This window comes from Tamandua tetradactyla, chromosome 23 (assembly GCF_023851605.1).
Source record: "Tamandua tetradactyla isolate mTamTet1 chromosome 23, mTamTet1.pri, whole genome shotgun sequence".
Classification (NCBI taxonomy): domain Eukaryota; kingdom Metazoa; phylum Chordata; class Mammalia; order Pilosa; family Myrmecophagidae; genus Tamandua; species Tamandua tetradactyla.
The window spans coordinates 17,720,496-17,735,034 of record NC_135349.1 but is presented as its reverse complement, the minus strand read 5'-3'; the positions used below and the strand labels follow the sequence as shown (position 1 = coordinate 17,735,034).

At 39.3% G+C, this 14,539-nt stretch overlaps 1 protein-coding gene across 4 annotated transcripts in view; it reads left to right on the top strand.

The window, feature by feature from the left end:
• Positions 1-13,899, top strand: part of TPST1 (tyrosylprotein sulfotransferase 1) — a 185,289-nt gene extending 171,390 nt beyond the window's left edge. For all 4 annotated transcript variants that reach the window (XM_077141037.1, XM_077141036.1, XM_077141039.1 and 1 more), the window contains 3 exons: positions 6,911-6,961; positions 11,230-11,276; positions 13,346-13,899. In XM_077141037.1, coding sequence (XP_076997152.1) covers positions 6,911-6,961; positions 11,230-11,247 — 69 coding nt within the window. In that variant the 3' untranslated portion in view covers positions 11,248-11,276; positions 13,346-13,899. The remainder of the gene's footprint in view (positions 1-6,910; positions 6,962-11,229; positions 11,277-13,345) is intronic.
• Positions 13,900-14,539: the final 640 nt, after the last annotated feature.

Sequence of the window (14,539 nt, the reverse complement as noted above, 5' to 3'; positions counted from 1 at the left end):
TCGACGTATAGTATCATATCGTCTGCAAACAGTGATAGTTTTACTTCTTCCTTTCCAATTTTGATGCCTTGTATTTCTTTTTCTTGTCTAATTGCTCTGGCTAGAACCTCCAACACAATGTTGAATAATAGTGGTGATAGTGGACATCCTTGTCTTGTTCCTGATCTTAGGGGGAAAGTTTTCAATTTTTCCCCATTGAGGATGATATTAGCTGTGGGTTTTTCATATATTCCCTCTATCATTTTAAGGAAGTTCCCTTGTATTCCTTTCTTTTGAAGTGTTTTCAACAGGAAAGGATGTTGAATCTTGTCGAATGCCTTCTCTGCATCAATTGAGATGATCATGTGATTTTTCTGCTTTGATTTGTTGATATGGTGTATTACATTAATTGATTTTCTTATGTTGAACCATGCTTGCATACCTGGGATGAATCCTACTTGGTCATGATGTATAATTCTTTTAATGTGTTGTTGGATACGATTTGCTAGAATTTTATTGAGGATTTTTGCATCTGTATTCATTAGAGAGATTGGTCTGTAGTTCTCTTTTTTTGTAATATCTTTGCCTGGTTTTGGTATGAGGGTGATGTTGGCTTCATAGAATGAATTAGGTAGTTTTCCCTCCACTTCGATTTTTTTGAAGAGTTTGAAGAGAATTGGTACTAATTCTTTCTGGAACGTTTGGTAGAATTCACATGTGAAGCCATCTGGTCCTGGACTTTTCTTTTTAGGAAGCTTTTGAATGACTAATTCAATTTCTTTACTTGTGATTGGTTTGTTGAGGTCATCTATGTCTTCTTGAGTCAAAGTTGGTTGTTCATGTCTTTCTAGGAACCCGTCCATTTCCTCTAATAGCGTAAAGTTGTTCATAGTACCCTGTTATTACCTCCTTTATTTCTGTGAGGTCAGTAGTTATGTCTCCTCTTCCATTTCTGATCTTATTTATTTGCATCCTCTCTCTTCTTCTTTTTGTCAATCTTGCTAAGGGCCCATCAATCTTATTGATTTTCTCATAGAACCAACTTCTGGCCTTATTGATTTTCTCTATTGTTTTCATGTTTTCAATTTCATTTATTTATGCTCTAATCTTTGTTATTTCTTTCCTTTTGCTTGCTTTGGGGTTAGCTTGCTGTTCTTTCTCCAGTTCTTCCAAATGGATAGTTAATTCCTGAATTTTTGCCTTTTCTTCTTTTCTGATATAGGCATTTAGAGCAATAAATTTCCCTCTTAGCACTGCCTTTGCTGCGTCCCATAAGTTTTGATATGTTGTGTTTTCATTTTCATTCGCCTCGAGGTATTTGCTAATTTCTCTTGCAATTTCTTCTTTGACCCAGTCGTTGTTTAGGAGTGTGTTGTTGAGCCTCCACGTATTTGTGAATTTTCTGGCACTCTGCCTATTATTGATTTCCAACATCATTCCTTTATGGTCCGAGAAAGTGTTGTGTAAGATTTCAATCTTTTTAAATTTGTTAAGACTTGCTTTGTGACCCAGCATATGGTCTATCTTTGAGAATGATCCATGAGCACTTGAGAAAAAGGTGTATCCTGCTGTTGTGGGATGTAATGTCCTATAAATGTCTATTAAGTCTAGTTCATTTATAGTAATATTCAGATTCTCTATTTCTTTGTTGATCCTCTGTCTAGATGTTCTGTCCCTTGATGAGAGTGGTGAGTTGAAGTCTCCAACTATTATGGTATATGAGTCTATTTCCCTTTTCAGTGTTTGCAGTATATTCCTCACGTATTTTGGGGCATTCTGATTCGGTGCGTAAATATTTATGATTGTTATGTCTTCTTGTTTAATTGTTCCTTTTATTAGTATATAGTGTCCTTCTTTGTCTCTTTTAACTGTTTTACATTTGAAGTCTAATTTGTTGGATATTAGTATAGCCACTCCTGCTCTTTTCTGGTTGTTATTTGCATGAAATATCTTTTCCCAACCTTTCACTTTCAACCTATGTTTATCTTTGGGTCTAAGATGTGTTTCCTGTAGACAGCATATAGAAGGATCCTGTTTTTTAATCCATTCTACCAATCTATGTCTTTTGATTGGGGAATTCAGTCCATTGACATTTAGTGTTATTACTGTTTGGATAATATTTTCCTCTAACATTTTGCCTTTTGTATTATATATATCATATCTGATTTTCCTTCTTTCTACACTCTTTTCCATATCTCTCTCTTCTGTCTTTTTGTATCTGACTCTACTGCTCCCTTTAGTATTTCTTGCAGAGCTGGTCTCTTGGTCACAAATTCTTTCAGTGACTTTTTGTCTGAGAATGTTTTAATTTCTCCCTCATTTTTGAAGGATAATTTTGCTGGATATAGGAGTCTTGGTTGGCAGTTTTTCTCTTTTAGTATTTTAAATATATCATCCCACTGTCTTCTAGCTTCCATGGTTTCTGCTGAGAAATCTACACAAAGTCTTATTGGGTTTCCCTTGTATGTAATGGATTGTTTTTCTCTTGCTGCTTTCAAGATCTTCTCTTTCTCTTTGACCTCTGACATTCTAACTAGTAAGTGTCTTGGAGAACGCCTATTTGGGTCTAATCTCTTTGGGGTGCGCTGCACTTCTTGGATCTGTAATTTTAGGTCTTTCATAAGAGTTGGGAAATTTTCAGTGATAATTTCTTCCATTAGTTTTTCTCTTCCTTTTCCCTTCTCTTCTCCTTCTGGGACACCCACAACACGTATATTTGTGCGGTTCATATTGTCCTTGAGTTCCCTGATACCCTGTTCAAATTTTTCCATTCTTTTCCCTATAGTTTCTGTTTCTTTTTGGAATTCAGATGTTCCATCCTCCAAATCACTAATTCTATCTTCTGTCTCTTTAAATCTATCATTGTAGCTATCCATTATTTTTTCTATGTTTGCTACTTTATCCTTCACTTCCATAAGTTCTGCGATTTGTTTTTTCAGTTTTTCTATTTCTTCTTTATGTTCAGCCCATGTCTTCTTCATGTCCTCCCTCAATTTATCGATTTCATTTTTGAAGAGGTTTTCCATTTCTGTTCGTATATTCAGCATTAGTTGTCTCAGCTCTTGTGTCTCATTTGAGCTATTGGTTTGTTCCTTTGACTGAGCCATATTCTCAATCTTTTGAGCGTGGACAGTTATCTTCTGCTGCTGGCGTCTGGGCATTTATTCAGATTTCTCTTGGTGTTGGACCCAGCAAGGTTGTAATATTTTTCTGTGAAATCTCTGGGTTCTGTTTTTCTTATCCTGCCCAGTAGGTGGCGCTCGTGGCACACGTTTGTCTGCGGGTCCCACCAGTAAAAGGTGCTGTGGGACCTTAAACTTTGGAAAACTCTCGCCGTCCTGGGGGTTCGCTAGCCGAAGCGGCTTGAGCCGGCCCGGGGTCCGAACGCAGGGAGGGTGTCCGAACGCAGGGAGGGTTGCTGGTCGCCGCAGCCAGGGAAAGAGCCCGTCCGAATTTCCTAGTCGGCCCTGGGCAACAAGCGTGGCGGGAGGGCGCCAGCGGCAGCGGCCCGCCCGAGAGAGTGCACGTTCCCCGGGAGTCACGGGGTCACCGTTCTCCTCGGCCTGGGGGTTTCCGATCCAATTCTCTCAGTTGGTCCGGGGGCTGCGCGTGGTGTGGGCGCCAGTCGCCTTGGTTTCAGGGGACCACCTCTCCAATTCTCCCAGCCGGCCCGGGAAGGGGGAAGGGAGTAACTCCGGCCGCTTGCCACCCCGCCCGGTAAGGCCCGCGCGCCTCGGCGATCTCACCCGAGCTGCTTCTCTCAGCCAGCCAGCCGTTCCAGGATGGGGTACGCTGTCTTTTTTATCTCTGTTGTGGCTTTGGGCGCTTTCTGTATCGTTTCTACTCCCCTAGTAGGTGTCCTGGAGAAGAAACTAAGATCCGCGCGTCTTACTAAGCCGCCATCTTCCAGGAAGTTCTCCCTCATTTTTGAAGGACAATTTTGCTGGGTATAGAATTCTCAGTTGGCAGTTTTTCTCTTTTAATTAAATTTAAATATATCATCCCACTGTCTTCTTCCCTCCATGGTTTCTGCTGAGATATCTCTTGGGTTTCTTATTGGGTTTCCCTTGTATGTGATGGATTGCTTTTCTCTTGCTGCTTTCAAGATTCTCTCTTTCTCTTTGACCTCTGACATTCTGATTAGTAAATGTCTTGGAGTACATCTGTTTGGGTCTGTTCTCTTTGGGGTACGCTGCACTTCTTGGATCTGTAATTTTAAGTCTTTCATAAGAGTTGGAAAATTTTCAGTGATAATTTCCTCCACTAGTTTTTCTCCTCCTTTTCCCTTCTCTTCTCCTTCTGGGACACCCACAACATGTATATTCATGCACTTCATATTGTCTTTCAGTTCCCTGAGTCCCTGCTCATACTTTTCCATTTTTTTCCCTATATTTTCTTTTTCTTGCTGGAGTTCAGATGTTCCATTCTCCAGTTCACAAATCCTATGTTCTGTCTCTAGAAATCTACCATTAAGGTTTCCATTGCTTTTTTCATCTCTTCTGCCATGCCTTTCATTCCCATAAGTTCTGTGATTTGTTTTTTCAGACTTTCAGTTTCTTCTTTTTGTTCATTCCTTGCCTTCTTTATATCCTCCCTCAATTCATTGATTTGGTTTTTGATGAGGTTTTCCATGTCTGTTCGTATATTCTGAATTCATTGTTTCAGCTCCTGTATGTCATTTGAATTGTTGGTTTGTTCCTTTGACTGCGCCATATCTTCAATTTTCCTAGTGTGATTTGTTATTTTTTTGCTGGCGTCTAGGCATTTAATTATCTTAATTAGTTTATTCTGGAGATTGCTTTCACTTCTTTTACCTAGGGTTTTCTTGCTGGATGAATTTGTTGTTTATCTGTTCTTTGACATTCATTCAGCTTTTTCTGGACCTCTAGATTAGGTTTTGTTTAACAGAAGAGAATTTTTCAGTTCTTGTTTTCTTGTTTCTTGCCCTGCTTGTATGGTGCCTTTCCCCCCACCCCCCACCCCTTAGGAGGGTCTACTTAGGTATTATAGACCCCAGCCAGATTTCCCCAGACCAAACTGGCCACCTCTCAGAAGGAAAGAGTCACCTGTGTCGGTTTTCCCTGAGGGTGAGACCCAGCAGGTTGAAAGACTTTCCTGTTGAAGTCTCTGGGCTCTGTTTTTTTTATCCTGCCCAGTATGTGGTGCTTGTCTGCCTGCAGGTCCCACCAGCATAAGATAATGCAATACCTTTAACTTTGGCAGACTCTTCGTGCTGGGGGCATGGTAGAGACAGAGGAGAGGTTGTATGCTGGCTTTAATGGCTTCGAATTACCAAGCCCTGGTGTCTGAATTCCTTGAGAGAGGGATTCCACCTGAGTCGGGCTTCACCTCTCCCCTGGGGAAGGCACAGGCTCCAGACAGGCCCTCAAACGAGCTTGTTTCTGCCTATGCCTGGGGCATTTGCAGCCTGAGGAGCCCTGCCACTGTATCCAAAGGCAGTCAAGCCTTTGCAGAAACACAGCCACAAAAACCTCTGTTTCCGTCTTTTTTTCCTCCTTTTTCTGTCAGCCCTGCCCCCTTGGCACCGGGTTAAAATTGAGCGACCTCTGCTTAGACCAGGTTCACTTGAGCTTGGGCCTATTTTTAGTAGTCAGAGTTTGTTAATTAATTCCACAATTGGCGTTTGGTTGGGCTCAGCCCCTGCTGCTGGTAAAGTTCCTTTCCTTTCCCCTCTGGGAAGCAGCCTGTGGAGGAGGGGTGCCAGCCGCTATGGCTGTGGGAACTCACAGTTCTGGGCAGTCTTGCAGCTGGTCCAGCTGGTCTAGACTGGGGATCACTGCTGTGGCCCCAGGAGCTGTTCTGTACTGTTTCTGGTTATTTAGTAGGTGTTCTGGAGGACGAACTAAAATGCGTACATTGTTAAGCTGCCATCTTGGCCTGGAAGCTCATTACATAAATATTTATTTTTAGTTTCTGGTATATTGGAATAGTGGTCCAGTAGCCTTGATCTTTGATAATAATTGTATAATAGTAAAGCTTTTGTTGGGTGACTGTGTAACTGTAAAGGCCTTGTGACTGACACTCTGTTTACCCAGTATATGGGTAGATGAGTAATAAAATAAAGATAAGAAATATATATATAATGAAGTGGGGAATAAGGGCTATGGAGCATTTGGGTGTTCTTTTTATTTTTATTTCTTTATTTGAAATTTGATGAAAATTTTCTAAAATTGATTGTAGCATTAAATGCACAATTATATGATGATATGTGAACCATTGATTATATACTTTGGAAGGTTTATATGGTATGTGAATATATCTCAAAAATTGCATTAAAAATACAGTTTTTAATATATTGACATGAGCAAATTTTTTAATTTCAAGAGTAATGTAATAGGCAAACCAATTGGCCAAATGGAGAAAGGTAAAATTGGGTAAACTGAGAAAAGTTGTAACATTGGGACATTCAAAATGAAACCAAGGGTGCATGGGTAGTTCAGTGGTTAGAATGCTCACCTTCCATGTGAGAGACGCAGGTTCGATACCCAGACTATGCACCCCCCCCCAAAAAAAAAGATGAAACCAGAAAGACCTGTTCATAAATAATTTGAATTCCGTGTTGGTTGCTTAAGAGATTGCCTAGAGCTTGCTTACTCTTTTTGGCTAATGTGATTGGAATTTAGAATGTCAGGATGCATTTTTTTTCTTCTACAGAAATTCTGAGCCCTCTTCCAGGCAACCCATATTTGGGAGCAGTCAGACAAATATGGAGCAGGGGAGAATCAGAATGAATGAATGGGGATTCACTCACTCCTGCCACCCTGGCTTCTCTTGGACTGACAGGCTTCCCTCCTGTACTAAAGCTCACCTAGGATGAAGCAGTAAACCCATACGCTATCAGGCACTGCAAACTTGAAATAATGATGACAGTATCTATTTCCTTAAACTCATCCCTGCTTTGTTTTTCCAGGTCTATAAAGGAGAATTTCAACTACCTGACTTTCTTAAAGAAAAATCCCAGGTAGGGTATGTGCTTCCTTCTGATGTATAATAGATGGGCTGTTGCATCAGAGTAATGTTTATCAAGAGATAATGATATGTGCTGGTGGTAGAAAGATTGGCTTCTGGTAATTGTTGGTTTTAACAGTAATTCAACCCACAGTCTTAATTTTAGAAAGCTCAATATTTTCTAAAACTTGGGAAATATTTTATTGATAACAAAAATCTGATTGCTTATATTCACAAGCCACATGGTATTCCACATATGAAGGGCCTGTCTTGGTGGATTTGCTCCAACCTTCTGATATCTAACTTGGAATCAAAATGCATGTGTACTCTCTTTTTTCTTCTTACATATACATCCATGGCCTTGTAACTTTTTTTTTTTGTTTAGTCATTTGGAGCGTAGAAGACTTGTGAAAACATTTATGTATTTAACTGTTGGCCTTTAGCTGAAAACATCCCCCAAGTTGGTGAAAGGATGGTGGGAGTTTAAAGCTTTTAACTTTAACTTTTTAAAAAATTAATTAAAACAGATTCACAGTTATCCATCATGTCACCCTCTCACTTACTTGCACTCCAATATTGTTTCTTGAAGTACAGAGAAATAGGTAGTATTATGGCCTAGTGTAGTAGCTCAGAGCATGTCATGCGGTAAGCATCATCTGCCATTCCCACGTCATAGTAGGAAAAAATAGAGACTACCACTCACTGCAGCAAAGATCTCCTTTCTAGTACAGTGATAATATGTTTGGCCTCTAAGCCACTAGTATCAGTGATCAGCTTCTTAGTAGGAAATGAGGGCTCAGCACTGAACGCAGTTTCTAAAACTGTTCCAGATATGGGTTGGTGAGGGAACCATACCACTTACAGACTCGGAGGGAAGTAATGTTGCCTGAAGTGAGCCTGGAGTAAAGGGGCTGAACTCTTTAAGAGAAGCTATGTCTCGCACTAGAGTTGAAGGCTGTCTTCCCTGAACCTGGTATATTTTGCCTGATAACAACCATCAATAATTTGTATGTATTATTAAGGATTTCAAGCTACTTTCAAGGCATATTCTTATATATTTCATTTTAATTCATCCATTTGTTCATTTTAACAAATATTTACGTAGTGCTTATTATGGATGAGGAATTGAAACAAGTTTTCAGGAGTCAAAGCCGAAAAAAGGTCTCTGTGCTCAAGGAATCCTGATCAATCTGAATGAACTGTCTGATCAAGTGTTGCAGACAAAGGGATGCAGGGCCCTGGACCCAGGCTGGGGCCTGATGTCCTAGAAAGCTGGTGGATTCATGAACATGGTATCACTCACACAGGGTGTGGAAATTGGAGCCAGATGATAATCCAGGAGTCAGGGTGTTAAAGCAGTGTCACATCAAAAGGCTTGTTTGCATAGCTAATCTGAAAGAGTCAAAACGGATTTGAGACTAAAACTAAGGGGAAGCCCCTATTTCATAGCATACACAAAAATAATTTCCAGGGTGGGCCACGGTGGCTCAGCAGGCAAGAATGCGTGCCTGCCATGCCAGAGGACCTGGGTTCGATTCCTGGTGCCTGCCCATGTAAAAAAATAAAAATAAAAATAATTTCCAGATGAATTATAGAGCTAAATGTAAAAGGCAAAAATAAAGTTTTTAGAAGGTAAAACATATTTATGACCTTAAGATGGAAAGATTTCTTAAACAAGTCATAAAAATCACTTATCATTAAGGACTTGATTAATTGGGCTACATGAAAACTGAAGGTTACTTATTAACAATCATCATAAAAAGAGTGAAAAGGTAAGCCTTAAATGGGAGAAGATATTTGAAACAAAGGAGTCATTTGTAGAATATAGAGAATCCCTAAGAATCAGTAAGAAAAAGGAAATTTAAAAATTGGGCAAAAGGCTTCACAGGCACTTCATAGCACCTTACTCTGGTTAGTTTCATTTCATGCATCACGCACATATTTAGAAAAGGACCTATAAATGACTGATAAATGGGTAAACTGAAGCCCACAGAAATTAAATGATTTGTGTGTCATCACACAGTTTATTATTGGTAGAGTAGAGAAAAATGCCTAAGGTTTCTGACACACACAGTTCACGGCTTTTTCACCCTCTCCCAAGACCTCCCAAGTTTCCTTCAGTCTCTGCTTTATTTCCCATTTCCTGAGCCATGCTATCAACTTTATTCCCTTTTAAAACCTGTTTCCAGGAAATTAAAAACAACCTGTAGATTTTTTTTATGAATTTAAGTAGTTATGTTATCTAACCCAAAGGGATGCCCCTTTTAAACTGTCTGAACACTGGATGCATTTTTTTTCCTTATTAAAGGAATTTGGAGGATCAGAGTATGGGGTGGAGGAGTGACTATTCTGCGCACTTGGAAGGTGCGGTTTCCTGCCATTTCCTCTATATAGCCATCAGGTGACACAGATGATTAAAAATTTCTGAAAGTTCCCCTTGGCCTTTAGGACAAAATTAGATGGTTCATAAGATTCTTCATGATGAGCTGCAGTGTTCTTTCATCAGCCTCCTTTCCCATTCTCTCTTCTCTCTCTGCTGTAGCCATATGCAACTTACTTCCTCGACTCCCCCAAATTTCCTCTACATCTCACTTTCAAATGAAAAGTAACAAGTAGAAACAGTAGTTTTAAACATATTTGGATTATATTAAATAAGTTTACAAAAACAAGGCAAGATCTCAGAAAGTCAGACAAGTTGGAAAAACATGATAGAGAATCTTGTGTACCTTAAAATTTAACACACCTAAGCAGTGATTCTCCAGAATCAGGTTCAGAGAATGACAGGGCTATGGATGATTTGCTTATTTTTCTACTTTCCTATATTTTTTCAAGTGTTCTCCATGAGCTTGTTGTTTTGTTTTTAATAATTTAAAAAATGAACATTAAATAAGTGGATTCTGTGTTTATAATTAAATAAATTTTAAAAGGGTTCTCTTAGGTGAAACATATACCTTCCTTAACAAAACCTTTCTTCCCAGGTGTTTTGGAAGCAAAATCTCAACCCTGGTTGAAGAGTTGCAATTTACAAAGCACTGTTTCAGTGAAAGTCTATCTCTACCTGCTTCACCTAACCAATAACCATCCCTATGAGAGCTCTTTGGTGAAAAAGCAGGTTAATAAAATTTATATTTTGACTAATGCATTTCCTAATATAACTTATATGGACAGGTTAATTGAACATATAAGTACATTGAACCTTGAATAGGGTATGAGATTTTGTAGGTTTGTCCAGTGTGATGCCTCGATAAATCCCAGAGTGATTTGAACAGTGAATAAAGAAGTATTTGTAAAGTCCCCTTGGGGAAATAGCGAGAAAGGGGGGATTCAACTTCCCCATTTGGAGAATTCCTGATATTCTCATAAGCAGTGGGGCAACCAAATCAATAAGCCAAGCCCTCAGTCTTGGGGTTTGTTCACATGAAACATTAGCAAAGGATAGGCTAAGCCTACTTAAAATTAGGCATAAGAGTCGCCCCCAGATAACCTCCTTTGTTGCTCAGATGTGGCCTGTCTCTCTCTCAGCCAATATGGCAAGCAAATTCACCACCCTCCCCCTCTCTATGTGGGACATGACTCCCAGGAGTGTAACCCTCCCTGGCAACGTGGGACAGTAATCCTAGAATGAGCTGGGGCTCAGCATCAAGGGATTAAGGAAATCTTGACTGAAAGGGGGAAAAGTGAAATGAGACAAAATAAAGTGTCAGTGACTGAGCGATTTCAAAGGGTCAAGAGGTTATCCTGGGGGTTATTCTTACACATAAAGATATCCCTTTTTTAGTTTAAGGTGTATTAGAGTGGCTAGAGGGAAGTACCTGAAATTGTAGAGCTGTGTTCCAGTAGCCATATTTCTTGAAGATGATTATATAATGATAACGCTTTCATAATGTGACTGTGTGTATGTGAAAACCTTGTGTCTGGTGCTCCTTTTATCTACAGTATGGACGGATGAGTAAAGCATATGGATTAAAAATAAATAAATAATAGGGGGAACAAATGTTAAATTGTGAACCATTGATTGTATACCATGTATGGAATGTTTGTATGTTAAGAATATATGTGGTTGTGCATTGTTTTAGCAATAAAAATTTTTTTTAAAAAAGCAGGTTGATGATGCTATTTGTAGATTTTTTTAAATGGGTGTATTTTATGGATAGCTGATTGAGTACACTAGAAAGTCTGTGAACAGAGCCTGCAAGCTCAACCTGATGTTTCAGCAGAGCAGTAACTTCTCATACTGACCAACTTCAAGGACTTTAAAACATCTTTTGCTTCCTTTGACAGACTGAACAAGTGGAGTAGCAGAGCCAAGAACATTTTTCATATGTGAGGTGAGGTTCGGGGGGCATCACTGGGCCATTGGGATTCCCTACTTGGGCTCTTCTAGGAGGCTTTGTAGCCAGGCCTGGAGAGCACAGCTCTGGACACCAGCTGCCTGGGTTGAAGTCCTGTTTCTGTCACTGACCAGCTGTTTGGCATTGAACAAATTACTAAGCGTTTCTGTATCTTAGTTTCCTTAGCTGTAAAATAGAGAGGATATCAATAAGAGAGTAGTAGGAATTAACCATAATAATGTCTGCAAAGAGCCTGGCACATAGTTAAGTATCCAAAACATGTTATTATTTTTATTATGAGGAGGGGTTTAAAATTCTGAAATATTTTAGCTGAAAGGGACCTAGAGACCACCGAGCTCAACCACCTGTTTGCTGATAAGGAATCTGATCTTAGAGCAGGTTATTTATCAAGTCACATCACAGAGATAGGAAACTCAGTATTAAAGAACACCTTCTCCTGACTTCCAGCCAGGGCTTCTTCCATCCCCTGTGCTGATTTCTGTGTTTGAAGGACATTAGAAAAGTGCTGGACTTTGAAATGTTTTTACATTAATACTTTTTATGGTTGATTTTTCCAACCTAACCTTGCTGACTTAATGCATTATGATGTCTTAAATTTGTAAGCTATGTTGTCCCGTGGTAACTAAGGACTGCAGTGTGGGCTAGGCCAACCATACCTTATAAGCCCCTTTTTTTATCTGAGAGCATATGTCAGAGACACCTGCTAGTTAGTGGCAAGCTGGTTTCTGAACCCAGACTGCCTGACATGTACCTCAGGGCTTGCTCCCCTCTGCCACTGACTGTAAGATTGTTTTGCTCTGAAAGATGTGCCAGTGCCTTAAATCATTTGGGTCTTGGAAAGACTTTGAAAAAATCTAGCATTAGCTCTCTTATTTTTGTTTTATCTAATAACTATGTACTGAGCGGAGCCATAATATACATAAAACATAAAATGCCAATCATAATATGTATTTTATATATGTGTATATATAATATAATACACACACCCATAATTCCATTCATTTCTCAAACCAGTCTGGCAAATAGGTGGTATTATTCCTGTTGTACTGATGAGGACACTGAGGTGAATAATTTAAATAAGAGGTTTTTATGACTTGCTATGTTTTCCTAGACTACAGACATAAAAAAAAAAAATTCCTGAACATTGCTAGGCTGTGTCATAATAACGGATGGCAGTAGATTAATATTAGTAGATTTCAGAATTTACAGTTGCCTTTTTGCTAAGCTTTAAATGCTCAATGTTAGACTTATATTGTGTGGATAAGCATATATAACTGCAGTTATCGGGCCTTGGATAATTTTGTTACTCCAAAATACTTTTAAAATATGTAGGTAACTATTCCCCAGATACACACACACAATGATTCATCTATCAACCAGCTGTTTTATGAGACAATGCATTGTCAGTTGACCTAGCCTTTGAGTTGGCTTCAGAGCAGCAGTTCATCCTTGTTTGTTTGTAGAGATCTATAGGTACCCACGGGCAATGAGAAAATGACTCAGGAGAAACTGGGAAGACAGCAAAGTGTCTGCACTGGGCTCGGATACTAGTGTTTCTTCTGGTCATTTGGACCCCTTTGGCATTCAAATGGCAGTTGCTGTGTTCTCTAAAGGTTCTTTTAAAGAATCACAATGTCTGGTTTTTAAAATGAAGTATCATATGATCCTGGGTCCCTGACATTTGATGTGCACGTGTATGTGTGCGCATACACACACACATAGTCCCAGTGCCCCTGAAGCAGCTTTAATTGCAAATAACAGTTGCACTTTATTTAGAAAAGGGCAATATCAGCCCTTGCTTTGGCTGCTGTCTGCTTGTTTTGCACATAGAAGCTACTTGCATGCATCTAAAAGCACCCCAGACTAAGAGAAGGTGTGTCTGTGGGATGATCCTTCTGAGGCAGCTGATCTCATAGTTTGATCTTCCTTTCCCTTGTAGTGCCTGCTTGTGTCTGGGACCCATAACCGTGAAGGAGGTAGTAATGGTGAGGGGAAAACCACTTGCAACTTCACACCTGTAACCACATTCTACTTGTTTCCCCTAGGAAAGACTGCTGCCTTTTTAATGGACAGGAAATTTCTATGACTGGCTGTCCTCTGCTGAGATGCGTGGAGTATGTGTATCATGGCCTCCATTTCCTGCTCACTTCCCATCCCTTCCCACTGCAAGGGTGGAAAGTTGGTGCACATTTGGACTTTCCTGAGTGATCTGCTTCCCCAATCTAATGTTCTGATCCTAAGTCCATGCACAGCTCTATGGAGAAGGAGCCCAGAAAGGACATGTGCTTTCTGTTAAAATTGTTTTTGGCCTCATCTTTTCTTACCAGATTCCAAACTTTGTTTTCAAGGGGAGGGTTTAAAAATGAGTTTCTATATGCAAAGTTGGGCAGTTTCATTTTAGACTAGGTTGTACAAGTTCTAATGTTTTGTAGAAACATTTGTGCCTGTTAAATGTATTGATGTGAATAATATTATTATCTTGATTATTTAAATAATTCATTGTGCCGTTTCTGAGAAATTGGGGAATTACCCCCAAACATTTACAATTTAATGACTTTTGTATTTTATTTTTCAAAATAAAAACTTTAAATGTGAAGCATTTTAGTAGTTCATATGCTTTCATTCTTGTGGTTTCATAGAAGCAGTAAGACCTTATCAGATTTTGTTTTGATAAGCCAAAATTTCTTCAGTTGACTGTACTGTAGACATTTTCCTCTATATACATCATGATTTCTTAATAAAGTTTCACTATAATTTATTTCAGAGAGACCTACTGCCATCCCTTTGTCTCAGAATCCTGTTCTACTTCCTGCTTACATTCCACATTTAAGGAAAGATAAGTTAGTGTTTCCAGCTGTTTTCTAAAATCCATTACTGTAAAAATATAGAGTGGTCAGATAACAATAGTAACTCCCATTTACTGAGTGTTTTACATGCCTGGCACTGAAAGTGGTATTTTACATACGTTTTCTATCTATGCTCCAAAACCTGTACCTCCTCTTCCAGTCTTATTAATCTCAATAATAACAGTATTTTCTCCCCAATCACTCAAGTCAAAAACTTAGGAGTCATACTTGATTTCCTCCTTTTCCTCCCTCTTCCCACCTACATACAAGCATCTTTGAGGTCTGTCTTCAAAATATTTCTTGAATCCATCCATTTCCTTTGAGTTCCACTGCTCCCACCCTAACTAACACATCATCTTCTCGCACCTCAATTATTGCAACAGCCTCCTTAAA